Consider the following 25,251-nt stretch of genomic DNA (forward strand, 5'->3'; position numbering starts at 1 on the left):
GCTCAATCCGCGCCATAAATATGCCCTTCACGTTTATGTGCTGCCATGATAAATGGCATAAACTCAGATTTATACAGAAACGCCATAAAAGCTAAAAGCAGCACTCCGGCTCATATGCCCCATTCCTCTGTTCAGGGGACCATGATTTATTCCGGTGACATCATATCTGTCCTCTCTGTGTCCTGCCGCAGACGACAGCGAGCTCCCAGCAGCTCACATTATGGGAGGCAGACGGGTGACACTTGGCATCTCCTGGGTCCCCTTCCCCCACCTCTCTTCTGCCCAGAAGGTGGCCATACATGTGAATACGGGTCGGGCAATTACGTGGGTTTCTCCATACACTGGGAGTGGTCAGTGTCGGGAGAAAATAAGGGTTGGTCATGTTGCCTTTCAGCATGCCCCATCCTTTTTTATGAAGGGCAATAAGCTCGAGGTGTCAGCAGCTTTCTCCCCTTATGCTCCAACCCTGATACCAGACATGGGGACATGACTCTGATCTCACCAGTCTCGCCCTTCTCCATCTTGTAGGGTTGCCCTGAGATTATCCCCACCGGAGAGATCCTGATACCGGTTGGCGTTGTGCAGCCGATCACCCTGAAGGCGAAGAATCTCCCGCAGCCACAGTCCGGTCAGAGAAACTACGAGTGCGTCTTCAACATCGAGGGCAAGGTCCAGCGTGTCCCCGCTGTGCGGTTCAACAGCAGCAGCGTGCAGTGTCAGAACACCTCGGTAAGTGCACAGTGCACCGTGTACGCCGAGCCCGGTGCACCCCCTTACATCTCATCCATACGGGCGCTATAATGGTGGGGTTCGAATTCAGACATGGCTTTACAACTCTATGGAAGAGGACAAGTCACAGGAACTACTGAGGACTTGTAGGAAATCTATATTAGCACCTGATAATGGCCCACTACACAGCTGTACACCTCATACACCGTCTATGTAAGTCATGTGCTGGTTGTACAACTGTATCACCGCTGCAGCCAATCACTGATGTATGATTACTGCTGCAACCACTGATTGGTTGCAGTGGTTACAAGCCTGTCCCTGCTGCAAGAAGAAGCAATGGGATGGACCTGGGCACACTTGGAGAGGAAGAGCGGGGGTGCAGAAGCGGAGTTTACTTTTGTTCTTCCAAAGGGGAGAAGAGACCCCTGTGACAGCAGCTTATGCCCTGAAACAAAATGGATCGGCCTTGTATTTCCTCCGCCAAGAGGCCCACCCATACACTAGACCGTCGGGTCCGGCCAGCATTGGCATATGGAAATATTTGCAGATTTGTGTCCCCCATTTATATACCCTCCTTGTGCGGTGAGTTATCGGGTCACTACCTGCTGACTGACTGCCTCCAGTGACGCTGGTATGACCCTCTAGAAGTGCACCAGATGGTGGCACAATTGGCTAAAGATTGCATTACTAATCCCCCTGTTAATTTGCTCTCTCCTGACCCCAGCACCGTGCGGTTCTTGACCCCCCAGTTAGCGTGCGGCCGGCCAGCGTTTACGGTTGTGCTTTGTGCAGGTCACGGCTTCATGTAGCCGTAGAAGAGAAAGCAGCAGAAAGGGGCCAAGTCTGAGCACTTCCCCTTCTCCTCTGCAGATAAATTGGGTTTTCATTCTTGTGTGCGACCAGTCAATACTAAACCGCAGGAAAACAGCCTCTTTTTTTTGTTTTTAAGTGTCCATTATGCAGTATGCCAGGGGTTAATCTCTCCATCCCCGGCATGATGGCAGATGGGGTGTGGTTATATTCTGAAAGAAGGAGATGCTAAAGGACGGAGCTCCTCCGTTGCTATAGAAACAGGAGGGGACCGTAGGAGCCTTTCATCTCTCCACCTCGTCCTGCGTCCCCCTTAGTTACGCCAAGCCCTCGCCGCCCCGTATGACCCCCCAGCACCTTCACAACGTGTATATTATGTGTACGTCCTGCACGCTTCATCACGGGTGTGAGACTTTTGCTTTCGGTGACACGGATGACATGTAAAATATTCTTCTTTTTGCAATAGTTTAGTATAATGGCGTTGTGCCCCTGCCCACCGGTAGGGGGCACCCAGCATTGCAGATGTGCCGCATAGTGGGCACGGCTCCCCTGTCTGTGGTGTACGCTGCATTACTGGGGTCCATTCCGGCAGAGACATCGGCACGGAGTCTGTCCGCAAGAGTGTCCTCTTCCCACAATCATGTGCTTCTTCCTCTGACTCCCCCCGCAGTACACTTACGAAGGGAACGACTTCGGGGACCTGTCCATCGACTTTTCCATCGTGTGGGACGGACATTTTTACATTGATAAACCAGCATCGTTCAAAGGTAAAGCCATAAAGTCTCTTACCTCCCCTCCCCCAGCCTCCCCGTACCCCGCCTCCATCATGTCTATCCCCCCGCAGCTCTGCTATATAAGTGTCCGGCTCAGCGGGAGAGCTGCGGCCTGTGCCTCAAGGCTGACTCACGCTTTGAGTGTGGCTGGTGCGTATCGGAAGCAAAGTGTTTGCTGCGACAATATTGCTCCAAGTCCAACTGGATGCATCTCAGCAAAAGGAACACCCGGTGCACCAACCCCCAGATCAAGAAGGTGAGACCCCCGCGTGAGCGCGTGACCCTGGGTGATTACTGCGCCCAGCTGATCACATCGCTCTGACATGACGCCCATTTTATTTTTCAGTACTAAGGGCTGCAAAAAATGTACAGTTCTGCTGCTGACAGCTAATCCTCTCAACCCCGCCATACGTTTACATGCTCGGCACATGTCCCCCCAGCCACTTGTCTCCCCGTAATACAAAAAGATGCCATCGGGACAAGTGAGGACACCCCCAAATCCAGATCAGCCAACATTAATGTGTGTGGTCACTTTAAAGGGGTGGCACCACATATAACATCGATGATCTATCCGCAGGATACATGCATGATCAGGGGGATGTGATCTTTGGGATCCTCAACAACAGTGGTTGCAAAGTCCCATGCCTGATGAGCAGTGGTGCGCTGTCCCCCAACCTTCATAGACTGAATCTAGTGGTCACACATGGGGAGATACTAGACCCCCATTTTTGTCATTGGGTGGGCTCCAGTGGTCGGACCCCCCATTGATAATCCATTTATCACCTGTAGACCCCTAGATAACTGGCTACACCGGAAATTGTATCTTTGCAAACTAATCTCCAACCCGCTCTTCTGCCTTCCTACAGATCCATCCTCTCACTGGTCCCAGAGAGGGAGGGACGAGAGTGACCATCACTGGGGCCAACCTTGGCTTATACTTCAGGGAGGTGTGGGTGCAGGTGGCCGGGGTCCAGTGTGCCTCCGTGCCCTCACAGTACATCAGCGCTGAAAGGTAAGTCTATAGTTTGGGGAGGGTGCTGAATGCAGCTACAACCATGCAGCTTGACCGCTCCTCTTCCTTCTTCATCCCCCTCCGGTGCTGCTGCATGTCTTGGGGTCAGAGGCAGCTTGCAGCGGAAATCTCCCCCCACTACACTGTGGGCATTGTAATCCTGATAGGCCAAGTCTCGCTCCTCTGCTGGCAATGTCCATTTCTGTTCCTGAGGAAGGTCCACACACAGCCTGAGACATTTCAGTAATAAAAGTCTAGAGAATCTATAGTCCTGGATGGCCGGGCTGTTCCTCCATTGACCTTCATATCGCCGTCGCCTCTGCCTGCCGCCAGCACCTGACGATTTGACACCAGGGTCTCCTAATACTTTAGCTCTCCCTCACCCCGAGGAGGAGGACAGCCTAGTGTTTAATGAACGCCATAAACGATGTCGCTCATCCAAACCCAGTAAGAAGCAATTAAGACGTAATGCTCTCGCCATGAATCAAACGCCGCGCTCTCCGCCCTTGGCTGCGCCAGGAAGCGCCGGCACAAATTGCGACTAGATGAATAGTTACAGGATGATGGATGGCCAATATCCTCCTCACACTCCTAATTAAATCGCCATCCAGTGTGGCTGTGTACACCTGGTGTGACTCCCCCACATTACTTATCCTGAACGTTCCCGCAGCCAGAGCCCACGTGCCCTCACCGCCACACTCCCATCATTCACTCACGCTGAAAACTTATCCAGTGATATAATTAGCTTCCCTTTTGTTTATTACGCTGCACACGTTTCCGTAAAAATACCATTTTCCCCTACATAATAGGCTGATGGCGATGTCTTAAAGAGGTATTTTTTTGAAAGTTATCCTAGTTCTCTGGATCGGTCAGACCCCCAGCAATCAGGAAGTTACTCTCTATCTCATGGATAGGGGATAACTTTTAAACTTGAGACTACCCCTTTAAGCAAGCAGATATATCTATAGCCAGTAGTATATGCAGATAGGTTCAGAAATATTTGGCCAGTGACAGATTCTCCGTGATTTCAGCTCTGCAGGCCACTATTTGTTATTTAAAATAAAACATCTGAGATATAATTGAAGTGAAGACTTTCAGGTTTAATTAAAGAGGTTGAACAAAAGTATCCTGTGAAACGTTTAGGAATTGCAGCCATTTTCCTACAAAGCCTCCTTATTTCAGGGTCTCAAAAGTAATTGGACAAATTAACTTTATCATGAATAAAATGTTTGCGGGTAATGACGGCCTGAAGTCTGGGAGCATGGACGTCAACATTGCTGGGTTTCCTCCTTTTGTGAGGCTTTGCCACCTTTCCCGCAGTGACTTCACTTGCTTGTTTGTGCGTCTTTGTACCTTACATTTTGTCTTCAGCCTGTGAAATGCTGCTGAGATCTGGTGATGACTCGGCCATTGCAGAATATTCCACTTCTTTCCTTTCACAGGATGTTTTGGGTCATTGTCCATCTCTCCTGTGAAGTGTCGTCCAATCATCCACACTGTTGATTTGGCTACTCCTAACATTTCTGCTCTCTCTGATGCATTTCTTCTTTTTTTCAGCCTAACGTTAGTCTGTTTCACTTCTATTAAGAACTCCTGTGACCGCATATTGTGGGTTCACAGGCACAGCTTCCAAATGCAAATGCCACACCTGGAATCCACACCAGACCTTGTCCCTGCTTAATTGATGATGGGTTAATGGGTGAAAAGCCCATGCAGCCCATGAAAGAGCTTTTGAGATAATTGTCCAATTACTCTTGGTCCCTTGAAAAAGATACAGCTACATATTAAGGATCTGTAATTCCTAAATCCTTACTACAAAAAGGATGTGAATACCCTCAAATTAAAGCTGAGAGTCTGCACTATAAGCCCAGATTGATTATATAACTTGTATCTTGAATGTTCTGGTAAACAGCTAAAATGCCAAAACTAGTGTAACTCTCCGCTATTTCTGGACTTAAACTACGTGGACATTTTAGAGAGTTTTTTTTTTTTTTTTACCTTTTAACAGGATAGTGTGTGAGATGGAGGAGTCGCTTGTCCCTAAACCTGCCCCTGGTGTGGTCGAGTTGTGCATCGGAGACTGCAGCTCTGAGTACAGGACCCAGTCCGACCAGCTCTACACCTTTGTGGTAAGATATTGGCTCCCTTCACCATCACGTGCGACGCGTCTGAAAAAAACAAAGCAAATAAAAGTACATCTATATCCCAGCACTTTCCCCCTTAACCCCATCATGACCCTGCGATTTTCCATTTTTTTTCCTCCTCTTCCAAGAGCAATGACTGTATTTTTTCGACCACTGAGCCGTATGAGGGCTTGCTTTTTACGGGACAAGTTGTACTTCCCAGTTACATCATTCATTTTATCGTGTGATGCACTGGAAAGCGGGAAAAATTTTTCAAGTGCATTGAAATTGCAAAAATAAAGTCCACAATTGTTTTTAGGGTTTTTTATTTACCATGTTCACTATATGGTAAAAATGACCTGGCAATATCATTCTCCAGGACTGTATGTGTATGCAGGTACCAAACATGTTTTTATTTTTGTTGTTGTTGTTTGTTTTTTTTAAGTGGTGAAAAAAATTTGGAAATTTGTAAGAAAATATATTTTTGCTTGTCTCCATTTTCCGAGATTTGTAACCTTTAGATTTTTTATCTCGGGCTGGGTGAGGGCTTATTTTTTGTGCCCTAAACTGACCTTTTTACTGATACCATTTAGGGTAGATACAATGTTTATATCGCCTCTTATTACATTTTATTGCAATGTTACAACAGCCAAAAAACCCTAATTCTGACGTTTTGATTTTATTTTTCTTTTAACTCTGTTTATGGATTAAGTTATTTTTATATTTTGATAGGTCAGATGTTTACGAACGCAGTGATGCCAAATGTGTGTGTGTGTGTATGTATGTATGTATATGTATATATGTGTGTGTGTGTGTGTGTGTGTGTGTGTGTGTGTGTGTGTGTGTGTGTGTGTGTGTGTGTGTGTGTGTGTGTGTGTGTGTGTGTGTGTGTGTGTTATTGCTTTATTTTTAATGGGGAAATAAAAAATTTTCAGATTTTGAAAACTTTTTTTTCTCACTTTTTACTGTATTAGTCCCCTTAGGTGACTTGAAGCTGCGGACGTTTTCAGCACTGCTGTGTATAGAGAAAATCAGTCTCCTGTGAATGCCGGCCATGGGTTGGCTTTCATAAAAGAATTGTAATGACAGGCATGGGGGTTTTCAGCAGACCCCCCAGTCTGTCATGGCAGCCCATCGGCGCCCCACCAATGAGCTGGTGGAATGACGCACCCTCTTCCGGTTTCAACCTGTTAGAAGGCACTTGTGGTGCTCCACTCCATCTGCAGCTGTTAGGGGCACATGATGGCTTATTTAATCAGCCATCATGTGTAAGGAAAGATGTGTGCTCTGCATGCGAACCCTCATCTATGGCAGGGACACAACCTTTGACACAGGTCGTGAAGGGGTTTATGTCCCTTTGTTTGATCCTCTCCTGATACTTATTACTAATAACTATCTTGTTTCTCTACTTTTTTTTTTTTTTTTCCAGTCTCCAACTTTTCATGACGTGAATCCCATGCGTGGCCCGGCCTCCGGGGGAACTCTGCTCACAGTCAGTGGGAAAAACCTGGACGCCGGCAGCTCCGTGTCCGTTCTCATCCGGGACTCCGAGTGCCGATTTGTCATGTAGGTCTATCGTCTGACACCAATGGGTCTGCTAGGTTGTGGAGTATCAGGTGTTCTGGATTAGCAGACAGTCACATGATCTGTATAAATCACACAAATGGGATGGGGAACTCTCAGGATACAATTATCCTCACCCTGATAAGTGTTGGTAAGAACGCTCATTACTGATCGTTGGTCCATGTAAATATGGCCGCCATCCTCTCGCTTGTCTGCCAATCACGCTGATGTCGGCAGCACATTTCTGCTTCTAATTAGGGGATGTGCTGCAAACAATATGCAGGAATCAGACGATCCTAGGACCAGAGGAAGATAGAACAAGCGCCTATTAATATGCCAGATTAGTTTATCCCTGGTTATCATCTGTAGCCCGCGGCCACTAGATTGGAGCCCTGCAAACCTCCTCTACCTGCCGGCATCCCTGGCTAATCAAATGTGGGATGCCGGTGAGTTGGAAGCGGTTGGCCGGGCTCCCGTCCAGTGGCCTCAGTACTGATCTGACAGTATACATGTATGTATAGAAGATATATATTTCCTTCCACACAACACATGGACGTGCGCTTTGTTCACCAGGAGGAATTGGAGTGAAATAGTCTGCATCTCTCCGGCATCGTCTCAGGGCCCCAGCCCGGCCGCCATCACTCTCAGGATAGATAAGGCCAGCATATGGAACCGGGAAGTGATCTACACTTACACGGAGGATCCCTCCATCACCCGCCTGGAACCAGCATGGAGTATCTTCAAGTAGGTGTCCCATAGCGTCGCCCCATTGTGCCGTATGTATGGATGGAAGGGCTGCAGCATACGGCGATGATACGTCCAGCACGCTCCACATGTATGTGCTTAGTCTCATTTACTTACAAACGTCAGTAAAAAAAAAAAGTAAGCACCAAACAATGCAATGTGTAAAGCCTGTCAGTAAAAATAGAAAGGTTTATATGTGAGTAATTTGTGCTGGTCAGTCCCTTATCAGGCATGGCTCCCCGCTATCTCCCTGGATGATACCACATGATATCTGCTATCTCTGGTGCCACATTTGGTCCTTGTTATCTTGCTCGCAGGCTTCCTTTGTGTGATGAAGGTCCTTTCTCCTCACTTTCTTGTATGTTATCTTCCTACACAGCGGCAGCACCGCAATCACCGTGACCGGGACTCATCTGCTGACCATTCGAGAGCCCAGAGTTCGCGCCAAGTATTCCAGCAGAGAGACTAACAATGTGAGTATGTGCAGGGGGTTGGCTGATGGGTGATATAGCTACTGTGTAATGCTTCACTTGCCCTGTGGCGGCGCTATAGGACAGTTTAGCACTCGCTCAGAGTTTGATCGCTGATTGCAGGAAATCACTGTTTAGTTCATCTCTGTCCCCTGCTATCAGGACGGTAACACAGACGTTTTTTATTTTCAGACCTGTCAGATAATGAATGACACCCTGATGGTGTGTAAGGCCCCCGGCATTCATCCCTTGACTGGCGAGCTTGTTCCCAGTGACGGCATCCCGCCAGATGAGTTCGGCTTCATCTTGGACAACGTGACAAGTCTCCTCACCTTAAACTTCACCTCCTTCACCTACTACCCCAACCCCGTGGTGGAAACGTTCGGGTCTGGTGGCATTTTGGAGATCAAGCCAGGGTCTCATGTCATCCTCAAGGTGGGACTTTTTTTTGTTTTTATTAATAGGAAATCCTGCTAAAAATGATCCTCGCACCAGCCTCTTCATTGTAGGACTTGGTCAGAGTCTTCACTGCTCCTCTAAGTAGATAATTTGCCGATCCGGACTAGAGGATTATGGATTATCTGGGGATGAGGATGGCATTATATATAAACAATGGCATGGTGTAGATTTAATGCCGAAAACAGGTTTTATGAGATTAGTAAAAAGATCTTTGTAGGAGCAGCGCCACTCTTGGCTGTGGGTGGTATTGCAGGACAGTCCTACTCCTGTAAAAGGGTTTAAAGGGTGTGTCTCATCTTTAGCAGCGCACATCTCCCCAGCCTCCATATTCCTCATGAAGATAGTTTGCTGTGGTGGCATCACTCTAAGCTATACGTTTCGTCATGTTGCAAACAGAGGCTACTCTGCAGTATCAGACGAGCGGCAGCAACCCATCCACAATCACAGCAATGATTGCAAGATCTGGCAGTAGGAAAGGGACCACCACTGATCGCATAGGTGGCCAGTAACCTTGGCAACGAGCAATAAACTATAAAATTAGAAAGCCTTCCATGTGTGAGAACTGGGAGCATTTGTAGCAAGATGTATATTGCAGAGTTGCTTGTTTTTTCAAACACTTTCATCTTGTTACGTGGGTAAAATTGCAGACGATGCCTTTAAGTTGCAATATCAGATGCAATCATTGACAAGAAGTCACACCAGACATGCTCTCCTACGCAATCATCTGGCATGGAAAGTCGGAATTGCATGAGGAGCCGTGTAATGTCCAGCGAGTGTCGAGCACAGGTCCTATCCTAGTGAATGGGAGCCGTGTATGATCATCGCTGGGTAGCTGTCAGTGTGGGAGAGACTGTCTGCACTATCCCTTTAATATGCTGAGATTGCTGGAAAGTGGCTGGGATCAGCTGTAATCGTCAGTGATTGGATGATTCACTTTCCGTGCAGGGAAGGAATTTGCAGCCTGCTGCCCCCGGAGGAGCCAAGCTGAATTACACTGTGCTGATTGGCGACGTCCCGTGCGCTCTCACTGTGTCTGACACCCAGCTGCTGTGCGATTCCCCCAGCCAAACCGGAGAGCATCGGGTCACTGTGAGTACAACCTGAGTTTTGCCTTAAATTCGGGGATCCAATGGATCACTTTTCATTGTGTCCCTTGAATACTTCCACACATAACTCCTGTTACCTTTTTCCTATCTTGTCTTCACAGTGACAACTTTGAAAAACTTCAGTTTTTCCTTAACATTTCTCTCTTCCCTTACAGATCCTGGTGGGCGGGATGGAGTTTTCCCCTGGAAGCCTTAGGATCTACTCGGACAGTTCACTCACCCTGCCAGCCATCGTGGGGATCGGTGCCGGCGGAGGGCTGCTGCTTCTTGCTATCATTACCGTCCTCATCGCATACAAGAGGAAGACGAGGGACGCGGACCGCACGCTCAAGAGGCTCCAGATGCAGATGGATAACCTGGAGTCACGGGTGGCGCTGGAATGCAAGGAAGGTGGGTATCGAGCGAGCCCTATTCTGGGGTCTGGTGAAGCGGGGCGACAAGCCGGGCAGCCATCCTGGAAACTTGTCGTACCCTCATCTTTTGCACAGGCTACTTTAATAAAGAGTAATGAGTCTATATCTAATGTGGATGGTTATACTAGTATTTCATTATCAGGTATTAAGTGCGGTCATGCCAGGGGTTAATTGTGCAGGCATGACCTCATACTAGAGAATGCCTGTGTCTGCGCTTTCTTCTCCGGATCAATAAAGCTTTACGCTGGTGCTTCGGCAATCGGGGGTGGGGAATACAATTAGGAGTAAGCATAAGCTAATGGCTGTGTGATTAATGGTGCACGTCGGCAGCAGTGCTGCGTCCTCACTCCGCCGGGTGACTGATGGGGCGATCAGACACATTGACAATCATTCATGGAGACGATGGGGTGCAGGTATCGATGGCCACCGAGAAGACTCCCTTCCATGTTTGCCGGCTCTGGACTATCAGCAGGTGGCTGAGGACTGGCCATTGTGGTCAGTGTAGTGGCACCTCCACCACGTGCCCGGGCTGTGTGGTTTCTGCATGCATTTAGTCATGTTTCTCACTGGGAACACTCAGGGTTTTTGGATTTGTCTCCTTCCCTCTGGCATGAGCAGTTTCATCACTGACGTTCCCCCCTCCAGGGACTTCATTAGCAGCGAGAAGTCAGATTGAATACAATAACAGAGCATTCCCTGCAGACATTAGCAGCTGTCCGATCCGGCATGCCAGGCGCTGGGAGTGGCGCTGAGAGATGGTACCCTACAGGTGGAAGGAGAACATATAGAACAATCCCCCACCAGCTTCGTGCTCCTGGTTACATACAGCCCTTTATAGATATTTCTTCCGCTTTTTTGGCACTCTTCCATGTTTTCCAGCTATTGTGGCCCCATGACAACACTTCCTGTCTGCTGTGCCCAAGGCAGCTATTCTTTCCGATCCCCGTACCATTGCACCATGATAGGGAGGAATTAGGAATGCTGCGTGGTGCACGTATACCTCAATAATGTATTCGTGTGACGCTTTCCCTATCTGCCCACCATGTTGGTAACCGACCTCCATCTATTAATGTTTCCAGCATTTGCCGAGCTCCAGACAGACATCAATGAACTGACCAATAATATGGACGGCGTGAAGATCCCGTTTCTGGATTACAAGACGTACGCCATGCGGGTCCTGTTTCCTGGCATTGAAGACCACCCAGTACTCAAAGAACTGGATGTGAGTTATTCCCAGTAGTGTTAGGCCATGTGCACACGTTCAGGATTTTTAGCGTTTTTTTCGCGTTTTTTCGCTATAAAAACGTGATAAAAACGCGAAAAAAACGCTTACATATGCCTCCTATTATTTACAAGGTATTCCGCATTTTTTGTGCAAATGTTGCGATTTTTTCCGCGAAAAAATCGCATAGCGGAAAAAAAAGCAACATGTTCATTAAAAATGCGGAATTGCAGGGATTCCGCACACCTAGGGGTCCATTGATCTGCTTACTTCCCACACGGGGCTGTGCACACCATGCGGGAAGTAAGCAGATTATGTGCGGTTGGTACCCAGGGTGGAGGAGAGGAGACTCTCCTCCACGCACTGGGCACCATATAAGTGGTCAAAAAATAAGAAATAAAATAAAAAATAGTCCTATTCTCACCCTCGATGTCCCGCGCAGTGTTCCCGCCTCACCGCTGCACGCTGCCGTTCGGTTCCTGTAGCTGGTGTGCGGCGAAGGACCTTGCCGATGACGTCACTGTCCTGTGATTGGTCGTGAGCGGTCATGTGACCGCTCACGTGACCGTGACGTCACGGAAGGCCCTGTGCGCACAGACCAGCTATTGGAAGACGAACGGACGCCGCTTATGAGATGTCTGGGTGAGTATAAGCATTTTTTTATTTTTTTTTATTATTTTTAAACATTCTATCTTTTACTATAGATGCTGCATAAGCTGCATCTATAGTAAAAAGTTGGTCACACTTGTCAAACAGTATGTTTGACAAGTGTGACCAACTTGTCAGTCAGTTTTCCAAGCGATGCTACAGATCGCTTGGAAAACTTTAGCATTCTGCAAGCTAATTACGCTTGCAGAATGCTAAAAAAACGCGAAAAAAACGAAAAAAAAACGAAAAAAAAAAAATGCGGATTTCTTGCAGAAAATTTCCGGTTTTCTTCAGGAAATTTCTGCAAGAAATCCGCAACGTGTGCACATGGCCTTAGGGATGTAATTCTCCGCCATTGCTCCTGCGGGCGATGGAGCTCATACATATGGAGATGTCATCCTCATAGTTTATATGCATGTAACATTTTATTTGCAGAGGTGAGCAAACTGATCTGTAGGACCCCCTGGTCTAGTGGCCACGTCAGTAGCCGCCTGTGGCTGCCGGACCAGAGTCTTGTGATCCTCCTCCACTGATTAGGGCAATGTTATGCTTGTGACACGATGCAATGATGATGTGCCAGACCTACCGTCAAGTAGGGCAAGGTTTAGCCGTGGACTACCAACGTGGCTTCTGAACCAGGGTCCTATGAATCACTTGCCTATTTCTCCTTCGCCTCACTGGGGGACACAGGACTGTGGGTGTATGCTTCTGCCGCCAGGAGGCTGACACTAAGTAAACGTGAAAAAAAAGTTAGCTCCTCCTCCGTCGTATACACCCTGACACTGGCTACTGGAGACTCCAGTTCATGCTTAGTGTCTCAAGGAGGCACACCTCTGGGTCCCGGATCCTTTGGACCCTATTTCTTCATCACTTTCTATGAATTGAGGGGGCGACGGACCCTTTTGAGGGTTCGATCTCCCCAAACCAACCATGGGCAAGCACGTGCGAGTTCCTCCACGTATCCTTTCCCGCGACGTGGGATCCCTCACCGGTCTTGGCCCTGACCACCCTGAGGTATTTAGACCCTGGGCTGTACAGGTGCCCGTTTGATGTCCGTGTGACCCCCTATTTCTACGCCTCTGCTCCGCTGCGGTGATAGATGGGATGATAGACGGTCCCTCTCCTTATCCTGGGCGGATAATGGAGCTAGGGTGCCTGCACCGTCATTTGCCTCCCCCCGCTGGATTTACGCCAGGGGTACTCAGCCTGCAATATGGGGAGAGTGGCAAAGGGAAAAAAAAAAAAGGGAGGGCTCCTGACAAGGCGCACAATGCATCTTTTTACCTGGTGATCCTCCGGGCGTTTTTTTTCTGCACAGTGTTCTGGCGTCTCGGCGGCGCTGTGCGGCAGCTTTTGCTGCATTTGTCCTGCGGCCGTCCAGATGCTTCAGGCTCCGGTCTGGCCTCCAGCAAGCACTTCCTGGTCTCTGTGACCCGGGCTTCCTCCCAGCAGACCGCGCCGTGAGGCCCGCCCCCTCCGGCGCATCTACTTCCGGTTTCGTTTTTCCCTTTTTCTGAAAGGAGAAATTGAGGCCCCGGCTTCTGGCCTACTACAGGCCGCACCACATGATGGCGGTCCCGCCCCCTTAAGTCTTCGGGGCATAAAGGTGAGCTCTTTTTGGATCTGCATCATGCGTTCGTTTCATTGCTGTATTCGTGGGGACACAGGACTGGGGTTAGTGCTTCGCCCTCCAGCTGGCAGAAGCATTATTTTTTTCCCAGTCTCAGGCCCTGGGTATAGCTTTTTACAGATCACTATGTCTAGAAGGGTTAAAACTCACACGGTCTTATATACAGTTTGTGTGGCTTGTCGTGCTGCATTTCCGCATGCCCAGAGCAATCGTCTCTGCGAGGCCTGCGACTCTGAACGTGCCCAGGAGCCCCCCCCTGCCAGCTCTCCAGCAGTCTCTCCGGCTCCTGCCCTCAAGCAGGTGCTGAGGCAGCTCTGCCGGAATGGGTCACGTCCTTGTCGCAATCCATGGCGTCCCTAACTGAAGCAATTAAATCCCTTCAGACCCCGGCGGTCATGGCCAACAGTCCTTCTGTCTCAGAGAGGGCCTCGGGGTCTCAGGAGCCTTCGGCCTGCAGGGGCCGTACCCGCACTAGACAGACGCGTGGAAAGCGGATTTGCACAGCGTCGCCCAGACCCTCAGGTGCTTCTGCATCCTGGAGCTCCGTATCACGTTCCCCTTCCCCTGCTGAGAGCGGGGAAGTTGAGACAGACTATGAGTCAGAGTCCCTTAATTTTGAGAATCCTGGGTTTCAGGAGTCTGTAGATGGCCTGATTGAGGCTGTCAATCAGTCCCTGGGGATAGAGGACGAGCTCGCCTCATCCTCAGATCATAAAATCTCATTTAAACGGGCCAAACGGGCTCATAGGGTTTTTTCCTCCCACCCTGAGTTTGAGGACTTGATTCGGCGTAATCGGGAGCACCCGGACAAGCGTTTTTCAGGGCAAAAAGCCTTGAAGGTTAGGTACCCCTTTGCTACTGAGCTGTGTAGTAAATGGGCAGAAAATCCTTCTGTAGATCCTCCCGTGTCCCGTTTAGCCTCTAACACGTTACTATCTCTCCCTAATGGCTCATCTATTAAGGACCCTACGGATCGTCTTATAGAGAGCTTGGCTCGTTCCGTTTTTTAGGCTTCATAGTTGCTAAGGCTATGATGTCTTGGTCAGAGTCTTTAACAAAGGCTCTTCAAGAAGGTGATTTACCAGCAGCTTTGGCGGAAATGTCATCTCAGATAGCTCTTGCTGGTAGCTATCTGATCAATGCATCCTTAGATGCCGCAGACTGTGCCTCTTCGGCTGCTGCTAACGCTATCGCTATTAAAAGGGCCCTCTGGTTAAGAACATGGCGGGCAGACTCTACCTCTAAAAAGTCTCTTACAACCCTACCGTATCAGGGGGGTCGCTTATTCGGAGAGAAGCTGGATCAGCTGATCTCTGACTCCACAGGAGGGAAGAGTAAGTTCCTGCCCCAGCAGAAGATTAGACAGCCTTTTCGTCGCCAATTTCAGGCCCGTTTCAGACCCTTTCGCAATGCTAGGTGGGCCCCATCATCAGACTCTGCTGCGCAGGGTCGACCCAATCAGGACCGAGACGTTCGGGTCTCTTATACGGCCAATCAGGGGGGAAGAATGCGTTCCCAGTCAACTAGATCCAGAGGAGCTAGGACTCAAAGGTTTTCCGCCAAGTGACTGGAGGCCTCCTCGGAGTGCCTCCCAACAGAGTAGGCAGACGTCTACTTTTGTTTCGCCAGGTCTGGCTTCAAGTAATCCACGACCGGTGGGTGGGAGAGCTCATATTTTCAGGTTACAAGATAGAGCTGGTCCGTCAGCCTCCTCCCCGGTTCTTCCTATCCCGTCTCCCCAGGTCCGAGTCCCACCGACAAGACCTGTTCAATTCCATAGAGTCCCTTCGTCTCAGCGGAGTCATTTCTCCTGTTCCAAAGGAGGAAAGGTTTCAAGGGTTTTATTCAAATCTTTTTGTAGTACCCAAAAAGGATGGAACAGTAAGGCCTATCCTAGATCTGAAACTCTTAAACAGGTTTGTCCGTGTTCGTCACTTTCGGATGGAATCCTTCGGTCAGTGATTGCTTCAATGGAAAAGGGAGAGTTCTTGGCTTCAATAGACATTCAGGATGCCTACCTACATATTCCCATCTTTCCTCCTCATCAAAGGTTTCTCAGGTTTGCTTTAAACAACCTACATTTCCAGTTCACAGCTTTACCCTTCGGGCTGGCTTCCGCCCCCAGGGTGTTCACGAAAGTCATGTCATCTGTGGTGTCCATTCTGCACTCCCGAGGCATAGTAGTCTTGCCATATCTGGACGATCTCCTGATCAAGGGGCCGACCTTTCAAGCTTGCAAGGAAAATGTCAGCATTACTCTGGACACCCTTGCTCGTTTGGGTTGGCTAGTAAATTTAAGAAAGTCATCCTTACAACCTTCTCGGAGGATCTTATTTCTAGGCATGATTTTCGATACCTCTCAAGACCTATCAATCCTTCCCCGGGACAAGGTCCTAGCCCTTCGGCGGGAAGTGAGGAACCTTCAGCAACCGTACCCTCATACGATACGGTCTTGCATGAGGGTGTTAGGAAGGATGGTTGCGACTATAGAAGCAGTACCATTCGCACAGCTTCATCTTCGACCTCTCCAACAGGCAATCCTAGTAGTATGGAACAAGAATCCTCTCTCCCTCAACCGCAGATTTCGGTTGTCTCCCCAGGTCAGACAGGCTTTCTCATGGTGGCTAAACAGCTCACCCCCTGGGTTGGGGAGCAGTGTTTTTTCACCACACAGCTCAGGGGCGCTGGTCTCCTCTGGAATCAGATCTCCCCATCAATCTCTTAGAGATTCGGGCGGTTCGACTAGCCTTGCAGCATTTTCACCATCTTCTGGCGGGTCGCCCTGTCCGAATTCAATCGGACAATGCCACAGCCGTGGCATACATAAATCATCAAGGGGGCACCCGCAGCAAGGCAGCCATGCAGGAGGTAAGACAAATACTGTTCTGGGCCGAGAGAAATCTGTGATTTCAGCAGTCCACATTCCGGGCGCAGAAAACTGGGCGGTAGATTTCCTAAACCGTCAGGGTCTAGCGTCCGGGGAATGGTCTCTCCATCCTGGAGTATTTCAGCAGACATGCCTTCTATGGGGGACCCCGGACGTGGATCTAAGGGTGTCCAGGGGGAATGCCAAGGTACCCAGGTTTGTCTCCCGGTACCGAGACCCACAGGCAATCGCCGTGGATGCGCTGGTACTAACTTGGAACCAGTTCCATCTCTTATCTGTTCCCTCCTCTGGCGCTACTCGCGAGGGTTATCAAGAAGATCAAGTCAGAAGGAGTACCTACTATTCTAATCGCCCCGGATTGGCCGCGTCGGACCTGGTATGCGAACCTGGTACAGCTTCTCACCGGGGTTCCATAGCGGCTCCCCGATCGGCCGGATCTTCTATCTCAAGGGCCGATCTACCACCAGAACTTAGAGGTCTTACGTTTGACAGCCTGGCCGTTGAATCTTGGGTTTTAACTCAGGCAGGATTCTCCCAAGAGGTAGCAGATACCATGATCAGTGCACATAAACCCGTTTCGGCCAGAATTTATCATCACACTTGGAAAGTTTTCCTCTCTTGGTGTAGAGAGCGCTGGCTGCCTCCTTTGCGTTTCTCCGTCCCAAATATTCTAGCCTTTCTCCAAGCGGGCCTGGATTCAGGGCTTGCTCCAAGTACTCTTAAGAGGCAGATTTCGGCCCTATCGGTCCTTTTTCAGCGCAGGATTGCTACTAACTGTCAGGTCAGGACTTTTTTCCTGGGAGTCGCTCATAAGGTCCCTCCTTATAAGACTCCTTTGGAAGCTTGGGACCTTAATTTGGTCTTAAGGGCATTGCAGGAAGCTCCTTTTGAGCCTCTTCAAGATATTTCCTTGACCTTCCTTTCTTGGAAAGTCGTATTTTTAGTGGGTATCAGAGCTGGCAGCCCTCTCCTGTCGTACTCCCTTTCTTTGTTTTCATCAGGACAAGGTAGTGCTCAAACCAGCACCTTCCTTTCTTCCAAAGGTTGTTTCCTCTTTCCACATTAATGAGGATATAGTTCTTCCCTCTTTTTGTCCAGCACCTACGCACCGTGTAGAAAAAGCTCTCCATACGTTGGACCTAGTGAGAGCTCTGAGGACATACATTTCCCGAACGGCTCCTTTCCGCCAGACGGATGCTCTGTTTGTCCTTCCGGAAGGTCGCAGGAAGGGATGCGCGGCCTCAAAATCTACCCTGGCCAGGTGGATACGTGCGGCCATTCAGGAAGCCTATCAGAGCAGTGGGGGCTTCCTGGGCGATTCGGCACCAGGCCTCAGCAGAACAGGTTTGCAAAGCTGCAACCTGGTCTAGTTTGCATACTTTTGTCAAATATTATAATGTCCACTCCCAGATCTCTGCAGATGCAAGTCTGGGTAGAAGGATTCTTCAAGCAGCGGTGACACTTTTAGAAGACAACCATTATTTGAAAAATAAATAAATAAATAAAAATTTTTACTGGTGAGTTAATTTCCCTTCCAGGGACTGCTTTAGGACATCCCACAGTCCTGTGTCCCCCAATGAGGCGAAGGAGAAATAGGGATTTTTGTGTTACTCACCGTAAAATCCTTTTCTCCGAGACGCTCATTGGGGGACACAGCTCCCTCCCTGGTAGCCTAATGGCTGCTTTTGCTATATCTGATTTTGTCAGTCAGTAGGACTTTTTCTAGACATAAGTTTTCTGTATTTATGCGGTTATATTATTTTCCGTGTTTTGTGCTCCTACTGCTTTTGCACCGAACTGGAGTCTCCAGTAGCCAGTGTCAGGGTGTATACGACGGAGGAGGAGCTAACTTTTTTTCACGTTTACTTAGTGTCAGCCTCCTGGCGGCAGAAGCATACACCCACAGTCCTGTGTCCCCCCAATGAGCGTTTCGGAGAAAAGGATTTTACGGTGAGTAACACAAAAATCCCTATTTCACCTGCTTTGTGTCATTTTTATATTGTTCAGATCCCTCCCAATGTGGAGAAAGCGCTGAGACTCTTCGGACAGCTCCTAAATAATAAAACCTTCCTGCTGACCTTCATTCACACCCTGGAAAACCAGCGCAGCTTCTCCATGCGGGATCGGGGGAACGTGGCCTCGCTGGTCATGGTGTCCCTCCAGGGCCGCATGGAGTACGCTACCGTCCTGCTGAAGCAGCTGCTCAGTGACTTAATAGAGAAGAACCTGGAGAGCAAGAACCACCCCAAACTATTACTGCGCAGGTGAGATACGGCACTGGGGGTCTGAAGCCGCTGCTGGCCAGGGATTGACTCATCTGATTGATAGGGGCCTGTTGCTTCACAACTTTTGGTCTGTATTCCCAGAAATCGGACCGTCACTCGTGTTTACAGCATTAAACCCAAAACCCTGTTGGCATTGCAATTGCAGCTGTCCCATCTTGCCATTCTTTTTCCCCATCTGTCACATCCATCACAGAACCCCTTTAAATAGCTTGTCAAGTATTAGAAAAGCACTGCTGCTTTGTTCCAACAACAGCACCACATCTTTTCCAGGTAGTCTGTGGTACTGCAGCTCAGCCCAATTAACTTCAATGGTGCAGAGACAACCTGTGAACAGGTGTGGCGCTGTATTGGGGAGAAAGAACACATGCACTTACCACATTCATAGAGCACAAGGATTAATATCTGCATACATCTTTGTAGGACGGAGTCTGTAGCGGAGAAGATGCTGACGAATTGGTTTACTTTCCTGTTGTATAAGTTCCTGAAGGTGAGGAAATCGAGCTGATGCATGACACTACCCTGCTGTCACCGGTCACGCCGTTTGTGCCGGGCACCACCAGACTGTACAGATTGGCACTAGAGATGGTATATGCAACTTTACTTCCTAGGAATGTGCTGGAGAGCCGCTCTTCATGCTTTTCTGCGCCATAAAGCAACAGATGGAGAAGGGACCTATAGACGCCATCACCGGGGAGGCGCGCTACTCACTAAGTGAGGACAAGCTCATCCGGCAGCAGATTGACTACAAAGTCCTGGTTAGTGCACGGTACCTGACCCCTGCGGAGTCTCCTGTCCCGTCACCATGCCTGGCATTGCTATGATTGCCTTCTTTTCCTTTGCAGACCCTGAGTTGCATCTGTCCAGACAGTGAGAACGGCACTGAGATCCCCGTTAAGGTCCTGAACTGCGATACAGTCACTCAGGTGAAGGACAAGCTGCTGGATGCAGTGTATAAGGGAATCTCCTACACCCAGAGGCCAAAGGCAGAAGACATGGACCTAGGTGAGGACATCGCTGTATATCAGTCCACTGATTATCTCTGAGCCTGGAGGGGATGGAGTATGTCAGGCAGCAACTGAGCAGTCAGAATATCTCCGAGCCTGGCGGGGATGGAGTATGTCAGGCAGCAACTGAGCAGTCAGTGCTGCGATAGAAGCTGGAAAATGGGCGGACAAGGGCTATATTATAATGTGGGGATGACTGGGTCAGAGCATCTCTCAAACAGCTTGTGTGGGGTGTTCCCAGTATACGGCAGGCCTTGTGGAGAGTTCCAGGTATAAGGAGGGTCTTGTGGAGTATTCCAGGTATACGGCAGCTTGTATAGGGCATTCCCAGTATACGTCGAGTCTTGTTAGCTGTTCCTGCAGAGTATCACTTTTTGCTGTATATGAGATATGCAGAGTTTCGCTGCTTGCTGTGTATGGGGTGTGCAGATTGCCCATTCTGCCCACTGCTGGAGCTCTTCCCCGCTCCTCTCTGATGGCTGTGGCCAGGCTGCAGGTCTGGGGCCATGATTTCTTGTACTGGGGTGAGGCCATAGCAGCAGGAGGTGCTAGATTTTACAGTGGGTACAGAAAGTATTCAGACCCCTTTAAATTTTTCACTCTGTTTCATTGCAGCCATTTGGTAAATTCAAAAAAGTTCAAAGTTCATTTTTTCACATTAACCCCTTAATCCCATATGACGTACTATCCCATCAAGGTGACCTAAGACTTAATTCCCAGTGACGGGATAGTACGTCATATGCGATCGTCCATGCTCACGGGGGGAGCGTGGCTGATCGCGGCCGGGTGTCAGCTGACTATCGCAGCTGACATCCGGCACTATGTGCCAAGAGCGGTCACGGACCACCCCCGGCACATTAACCCCGGCACACTGCGATCAAACATGATCGCAGTGTTCCGGTGGTACAGGGAAGCATCGCGCAGGGAGGGGGCTCCCTGCGTGCTTCCCTGAGACGATCGGTACAAGGCGATGTGCTCACCTTGTACCGAGCGTCTCCTCCCTGCAGGCCCCGGATCCAAAATGGCCGCGGGGCTACTTCCGGGTCCTGCAGGGAGGTGGCTTACCAAGTGCCTGCTCAGAGCAGGCGCTGGTAAGCCAGGAGCAGGGCACGTCAGATCGCTGATCTGACACAGTGTTCTGCAAAGTGTCAGATCAGCGATCTGTCACTATACAGTGATGTCTCCCCTGGGACAAAGTAAAAAAGTTACAATAAAAAAAATAAATTTAAATGTGTATAAAAAAAAAAAAAACCCCTAAATAAAGAAAAAAATATATATATTGTTCCCATAAATACATTTCTTTATCTAAATAAAAAAAATAAATAAAAGTACACATATTTAGTATCGCCGCGTCCATAACGACCCGACCTATAAAACTGTCCCACTAGTTTAACCCCTTCAGTGAACACTGTAAGAAAAAAAAGAGGCAAAAAACAACGCTTTATTATCATACCGCCGAACAAAAAGTGGAATAACACGCAAACAAAAAGACGGATATAAGTATCCATGGTACCGCTGAATGCGTCATCTTGTCCCGCAAAAAACGAGCCGCCAAACAGCATCATCAGCAAAAACTAAAAAAAATATAGTCCTCGGAATAAAGCGATTCAAATATAATTATTTTTTCTATAAAATAGTTTTTATCGTATAAAAGCGCCAAAACATAAAACAATTATGTAAATGAGGGATCGCTGTAATCGCACTGACCCGAAGAATAAAACTGCTTTAATTATCCATTTTACCAAACGTGGAACGGTATAAATGCCTTCTCCCCCCCCCCCCCCCCCCCAAAAAAAAAAAAAATTTTCATTAATAGCTGGTTTTTGGTCATTCTGCCTCACAAAAATCGGAATAAAAAGTGATCAAAAAATGTCACATGCCCAAAAATGGTACCAATAAAAACGTCACCGCAAAAAACAAGACCTCACATGACTCTGTGGACCAAAATATGGAAAAATTATAGGTCTCAAAATGTGGGAACGCAAAAAATATTTTTTGCAATAAAAAGCGTCTTTTAGTGTGTGACAGCTGCCAATCATAAAAATCCGCTAACAAACCCGCTATAAAAGTAAATCAAACCCCCCTTCATCACCCCCTTAGTTAGGGAAACAAAAAAATGTATTTATTTCCATTTTCCCACTAGGGTTAGGGTTAGGGCTAGGGCTAGGGTTGAGGCTAGGGTTGGGGTTAGGGTTGGGGCTAGGGTTGGGGCTAAAGTTAGGGTTGGGGCTAAAGTTAGGGTTTGGATTACATTTACGGTTGGGATTAGGGTTAGGGGTGTGTCAGGGTTAGGGGTGTGGTTAGGGTTATGGTTGGGACTAGGGTTAGGGGTGTGTTTGGGATAGGGTTTCAGTTAGAATTGGGGGTTTCCACTGATTAGGCACATCAGGGCTCTCGAAACGCGACATGGCATCTGATCTCAATTCCAGCCAATTCTGCGTTGAAAAAGTAAAACAGTGCTCCTTCCCTTCCGAGCTCTCCCGTGCGCCAAAACAGGGGTTTACCCCAACATATGGGGTATCAGCATACTCAGGACAAATTGGACAAAAACAATTGGTCTCCAATTTCTCTTGTTACCCTTGGGAAAATAAAAATTTGGGGGGCTAAAAAAACATTTTTGTGGGAAAAAAATTAATTTTTATTTTCACGACTGCGTTATAAACTGTAGTGAAACACTTAGGGGTTCAAAGTTCTCACAACACATCTAGATAAGTTCCTTGGGGGTCTAGTTTCTAATATGGGGTCACTTGTGGGGGATTTCTACTGTACATCAGGGGCTCTGCAAATGCAACGTGACGCCTGCAGACCAATCCATCTAAGTCTGCATTCCAAATGGCGCTCCTTCCCTTCCGAGCTCTGCCATGCGCCCAAATGGTGGTTCCCCCCCCCACATATGGGGTATCAGCGTACTCGGGACAATTTGGACAACAACTTTTGGGGTCCAATTTCTCTTGTTACCCTTGGAAAAATACAAAACAGGGGCCTAGAAAATAATTTTTGTGGAAAAAAAAAAAAAGAATTTTTATTTTCACGGCTCTGCGTTATAAACTGTAGTGAAACACTTGGGGGTTCAAGGGTGTCAAAACACATCTAGATAAGTTCCTTAGGGGGTCTACTTTCCAAAATGGTGTCACTTGTGAGGGGTTTCAATGTTTAGGCACATCAGGGGCTCTCCAAACGTGACATGGTGTCCCATCTCAATTCCAGTCAATTTTGCATTGAAAAGTCAAATGGCACTCCTTCCCTTCCGAGCTCTGCCATGCACCCAAACAGTGGTTTACACCCACATATGGGGTATCAGCGTACTCAGAACAAATTGTACAACAACTTTTGGGGTCCATTTTCTCCTGTTACCCTTGATAAAATAAAACAAATTGGAGCTGAAGTAAATTTTTTGTGAAAAAAAAAAAAGTTAAATGTTCATTTTTTTTTTTTAAACATTCCAAAAATTCCTGTAAAACACCTGAAAGGTTAATAAACTTCTTGAATGTGGTTTTGAGCACCCTTGAGGGGTGCAGTTTTTAGAATGGTGTCACACTTGGTTATTTTCTATCATATAGACCCCTCAAAATGACTTCAAATGTGATGTGGTCCCTAAAAAATATTGGTGTTGTAAAAATGAGAAATTGCTGGTCAACTTTTAACCCTTATAACTCCCTAACAAAAAAAAATGTTGGTTCCAGAATTGTGCTGATGTAAAGTAGACATGTGGGAAATGTTACTTATTAATTATTTTATGTGAAATATCTCTGTGATTTAAGGGCATAAAAATTCAAAGTTGGAAAATTGCAAAATTTTCAAAATTTTCGCCAAATTTCCGTTTTTTTCACAAATAAACGCAAGTTATATCGAATAAATTTTACCACTATCATGAAGTACAATATGTCACGAGAAAACAGTGTCAGAATCACTAGGATCCGTTGAAGCGTTCCAGAGTTATAACCTCACAAAGAGACAGTGGTCAGAATTGTAAAAATTGGCCCGGTCATTAATATGCAAACCACCCTTGGGGCTTAAGGGGTTAATGTTCACTCTGCGCCCCATCTTGACTGAAAAAAAAACAAATGTAGAAATTTTTGCAAATTTAATAAAACCGAAAAACTGAAATATCACATAGTCATAAGTATTCAGACCCTTTGCTCAGACACTCCTATTTAAGTCACATTCCTTGTGATCCTCCTTGAGATGGTTCTACTCCTTCATTGGAATCCAGATGTGTTTAATTAAACTGATAGGACTTGATTTGGAAAGGCGCACACCTGTCTATGTAAGACCTCACAGTGCATGTCAGACCAAATGAGAATCATGAGGTCAAAGGAACTGGCCAAGGAGCCCAGAGACAGAATTGTGGCAAGGCATACATCTGGCCAAGGTTGCAGCAGAATTTCTGCACTACTCAAGGTTCCTAAGAGCACAGTGGCCTCCATAATCCTTAAATGGAAGAAGTTTGGGACCACCAGAAGTCTTCCTAGACCTGGCCTCCAGCCAAACTGAGCAATTGTGGGAGAAGAGCCCCAAGATCACTGTGGCTGAGCTTCAGAGATGCAGTAGGGAGATGTGAGAAAGTTCCACAAGGTCAACTATCGGTGCAGCCCTCCACCAGTCGGGCCTTTATGGCAGAGTGGCCTGACGGAAGCCTCTCCTCAGTGCAAGACATATGAAAGCCTGCATTGAGTTTGCTAAAAAACACATGAAGGACTCCCAGACTATGGGAGATAAGATTCTCTGGTCTGATGAGACAAAGATAGACCTTTTTGGTGATAATTCTAAGCAGTATGTGTGGAGAAAACCAGGCACTGCTCATCACCTGCCCAATACAATCCCAACAGTGAAACATGGTGGTGGCAGCATCATGCTATGGGGGTGTTTTTCAGCTGCATGGACAGGATGACTGGTTGTCATTGAAGGAAACATGAATGCGACCAAGTACAGAGATATCCTGGATGAAAACCTATTCCAGAGTGCTCTGGACCTCAGACTTGGCTGAAGGTTCACCTTCCAACAAGACAATGACCCTAAGCACACAGCTAAAATAACAAAGGAGTGGCTTCCCATCAACTCTGTGACCATTCTTGACTGGCCCAGCCAGAGCCTTGACCTAAACCCCATTGAGCATCTCTGGAGAGACCTGAAAATGGCTGCCCACCAACGTTCACCATCCAACCTGACGGAACTGGAGAGGATCTGCAAGGAAGAATGGCAGAGGATCCCCAAATCCAGGTGTGAAAAACCTGTTACATCATTCCCAAGAAGACTCATGCCTGTACTAGCTCAAAAGGGTGTTTCTACTCACTACTGAGCAAAGGGACTGAATACTTATGACCATGTGATATTTCAGTTTTTCTTTTTTAATAAATATGCAAACATTTCTAC

At 47.9% G+C, this 25,251-nt stretch overlaps 1 protein-coding gene across 1 annotated transcript in view; it reads left to right on the forward strand.

Moving 5' to 3' along the window:
• Positions 1-25,251, forward strand: part of PLXNA3 (plexin A3) — a 111,196-nt gene that overhangs the window by 80,279 nt on the left and 5,666 nt on the right. The window contains exons 10-25 of the mRNA XM_077284197.1: positions 529-729; positions 2,210-2,306; positions 2,384-2,568; positions 3,179-3,324; positions 5,333-5,453; positions 6,877-7,013; positions 7,584-7,754; positions 8,134-8,227; positions 8,417-8,659; positions 9,629-9,772; positions 9,945-10,179; positions 11,282-11,424; positions 18,597-18,853; positions 19,295-19,361; positions 19,483-19,629; positions 19,717-19,876. Of these exons, the coding sequence (XP_077140312.1) occupies positions 529-729; positions 2,210-2,306; positions 2,384-2,568; positions 3,179-3,324; positions 5,333-5,453; positions 6,877-7,013; positions 7,584-7,754; positions 8,134-8,227; positions 8,417-8,659; positions 9,629-9,772; positions 9,945-10,179; positions 11,282-11,424; positions 18,597-18,853; positions 19,295-19,361; positions 19,483-19,629; positions 19,717-19,876 (2,548 nt within the window). The remainder of the gene's footprint in view (positions 1-528; positions 730-2,209; positions 2,307-2,383; positions 2,569-3,178; positions 3,325-5,332; positions 5,454-6,876; positions 7,014-7,583; positions 7,755-8,133; positions 8,228-8,416; positions 8,660-9,628; positions 9,773-9,944; positions 10,180-11,281; positions 11,425-18,596; positions 18,854-19,294; positions 19,362-19,482; positions 19,630-19,716; positions 19,877-25,251) is intronic.

Source organism: Ranitomeya variabilis, chromosome 2 (assembly GCF_051348905.1).
Source record: "Ranitomeya variabilis isolate aRanVar5 chromosome 2, aRanVar5.hap1, whole genome shotgun sequence".
In the NCBI taxonomy this organism is placed as follows: Eukaryota; Metazoa; Chordata; class Amphibia; order Anura; family Dendrobatidae; genus Ranitomeya; species Ranitomeya variabilis.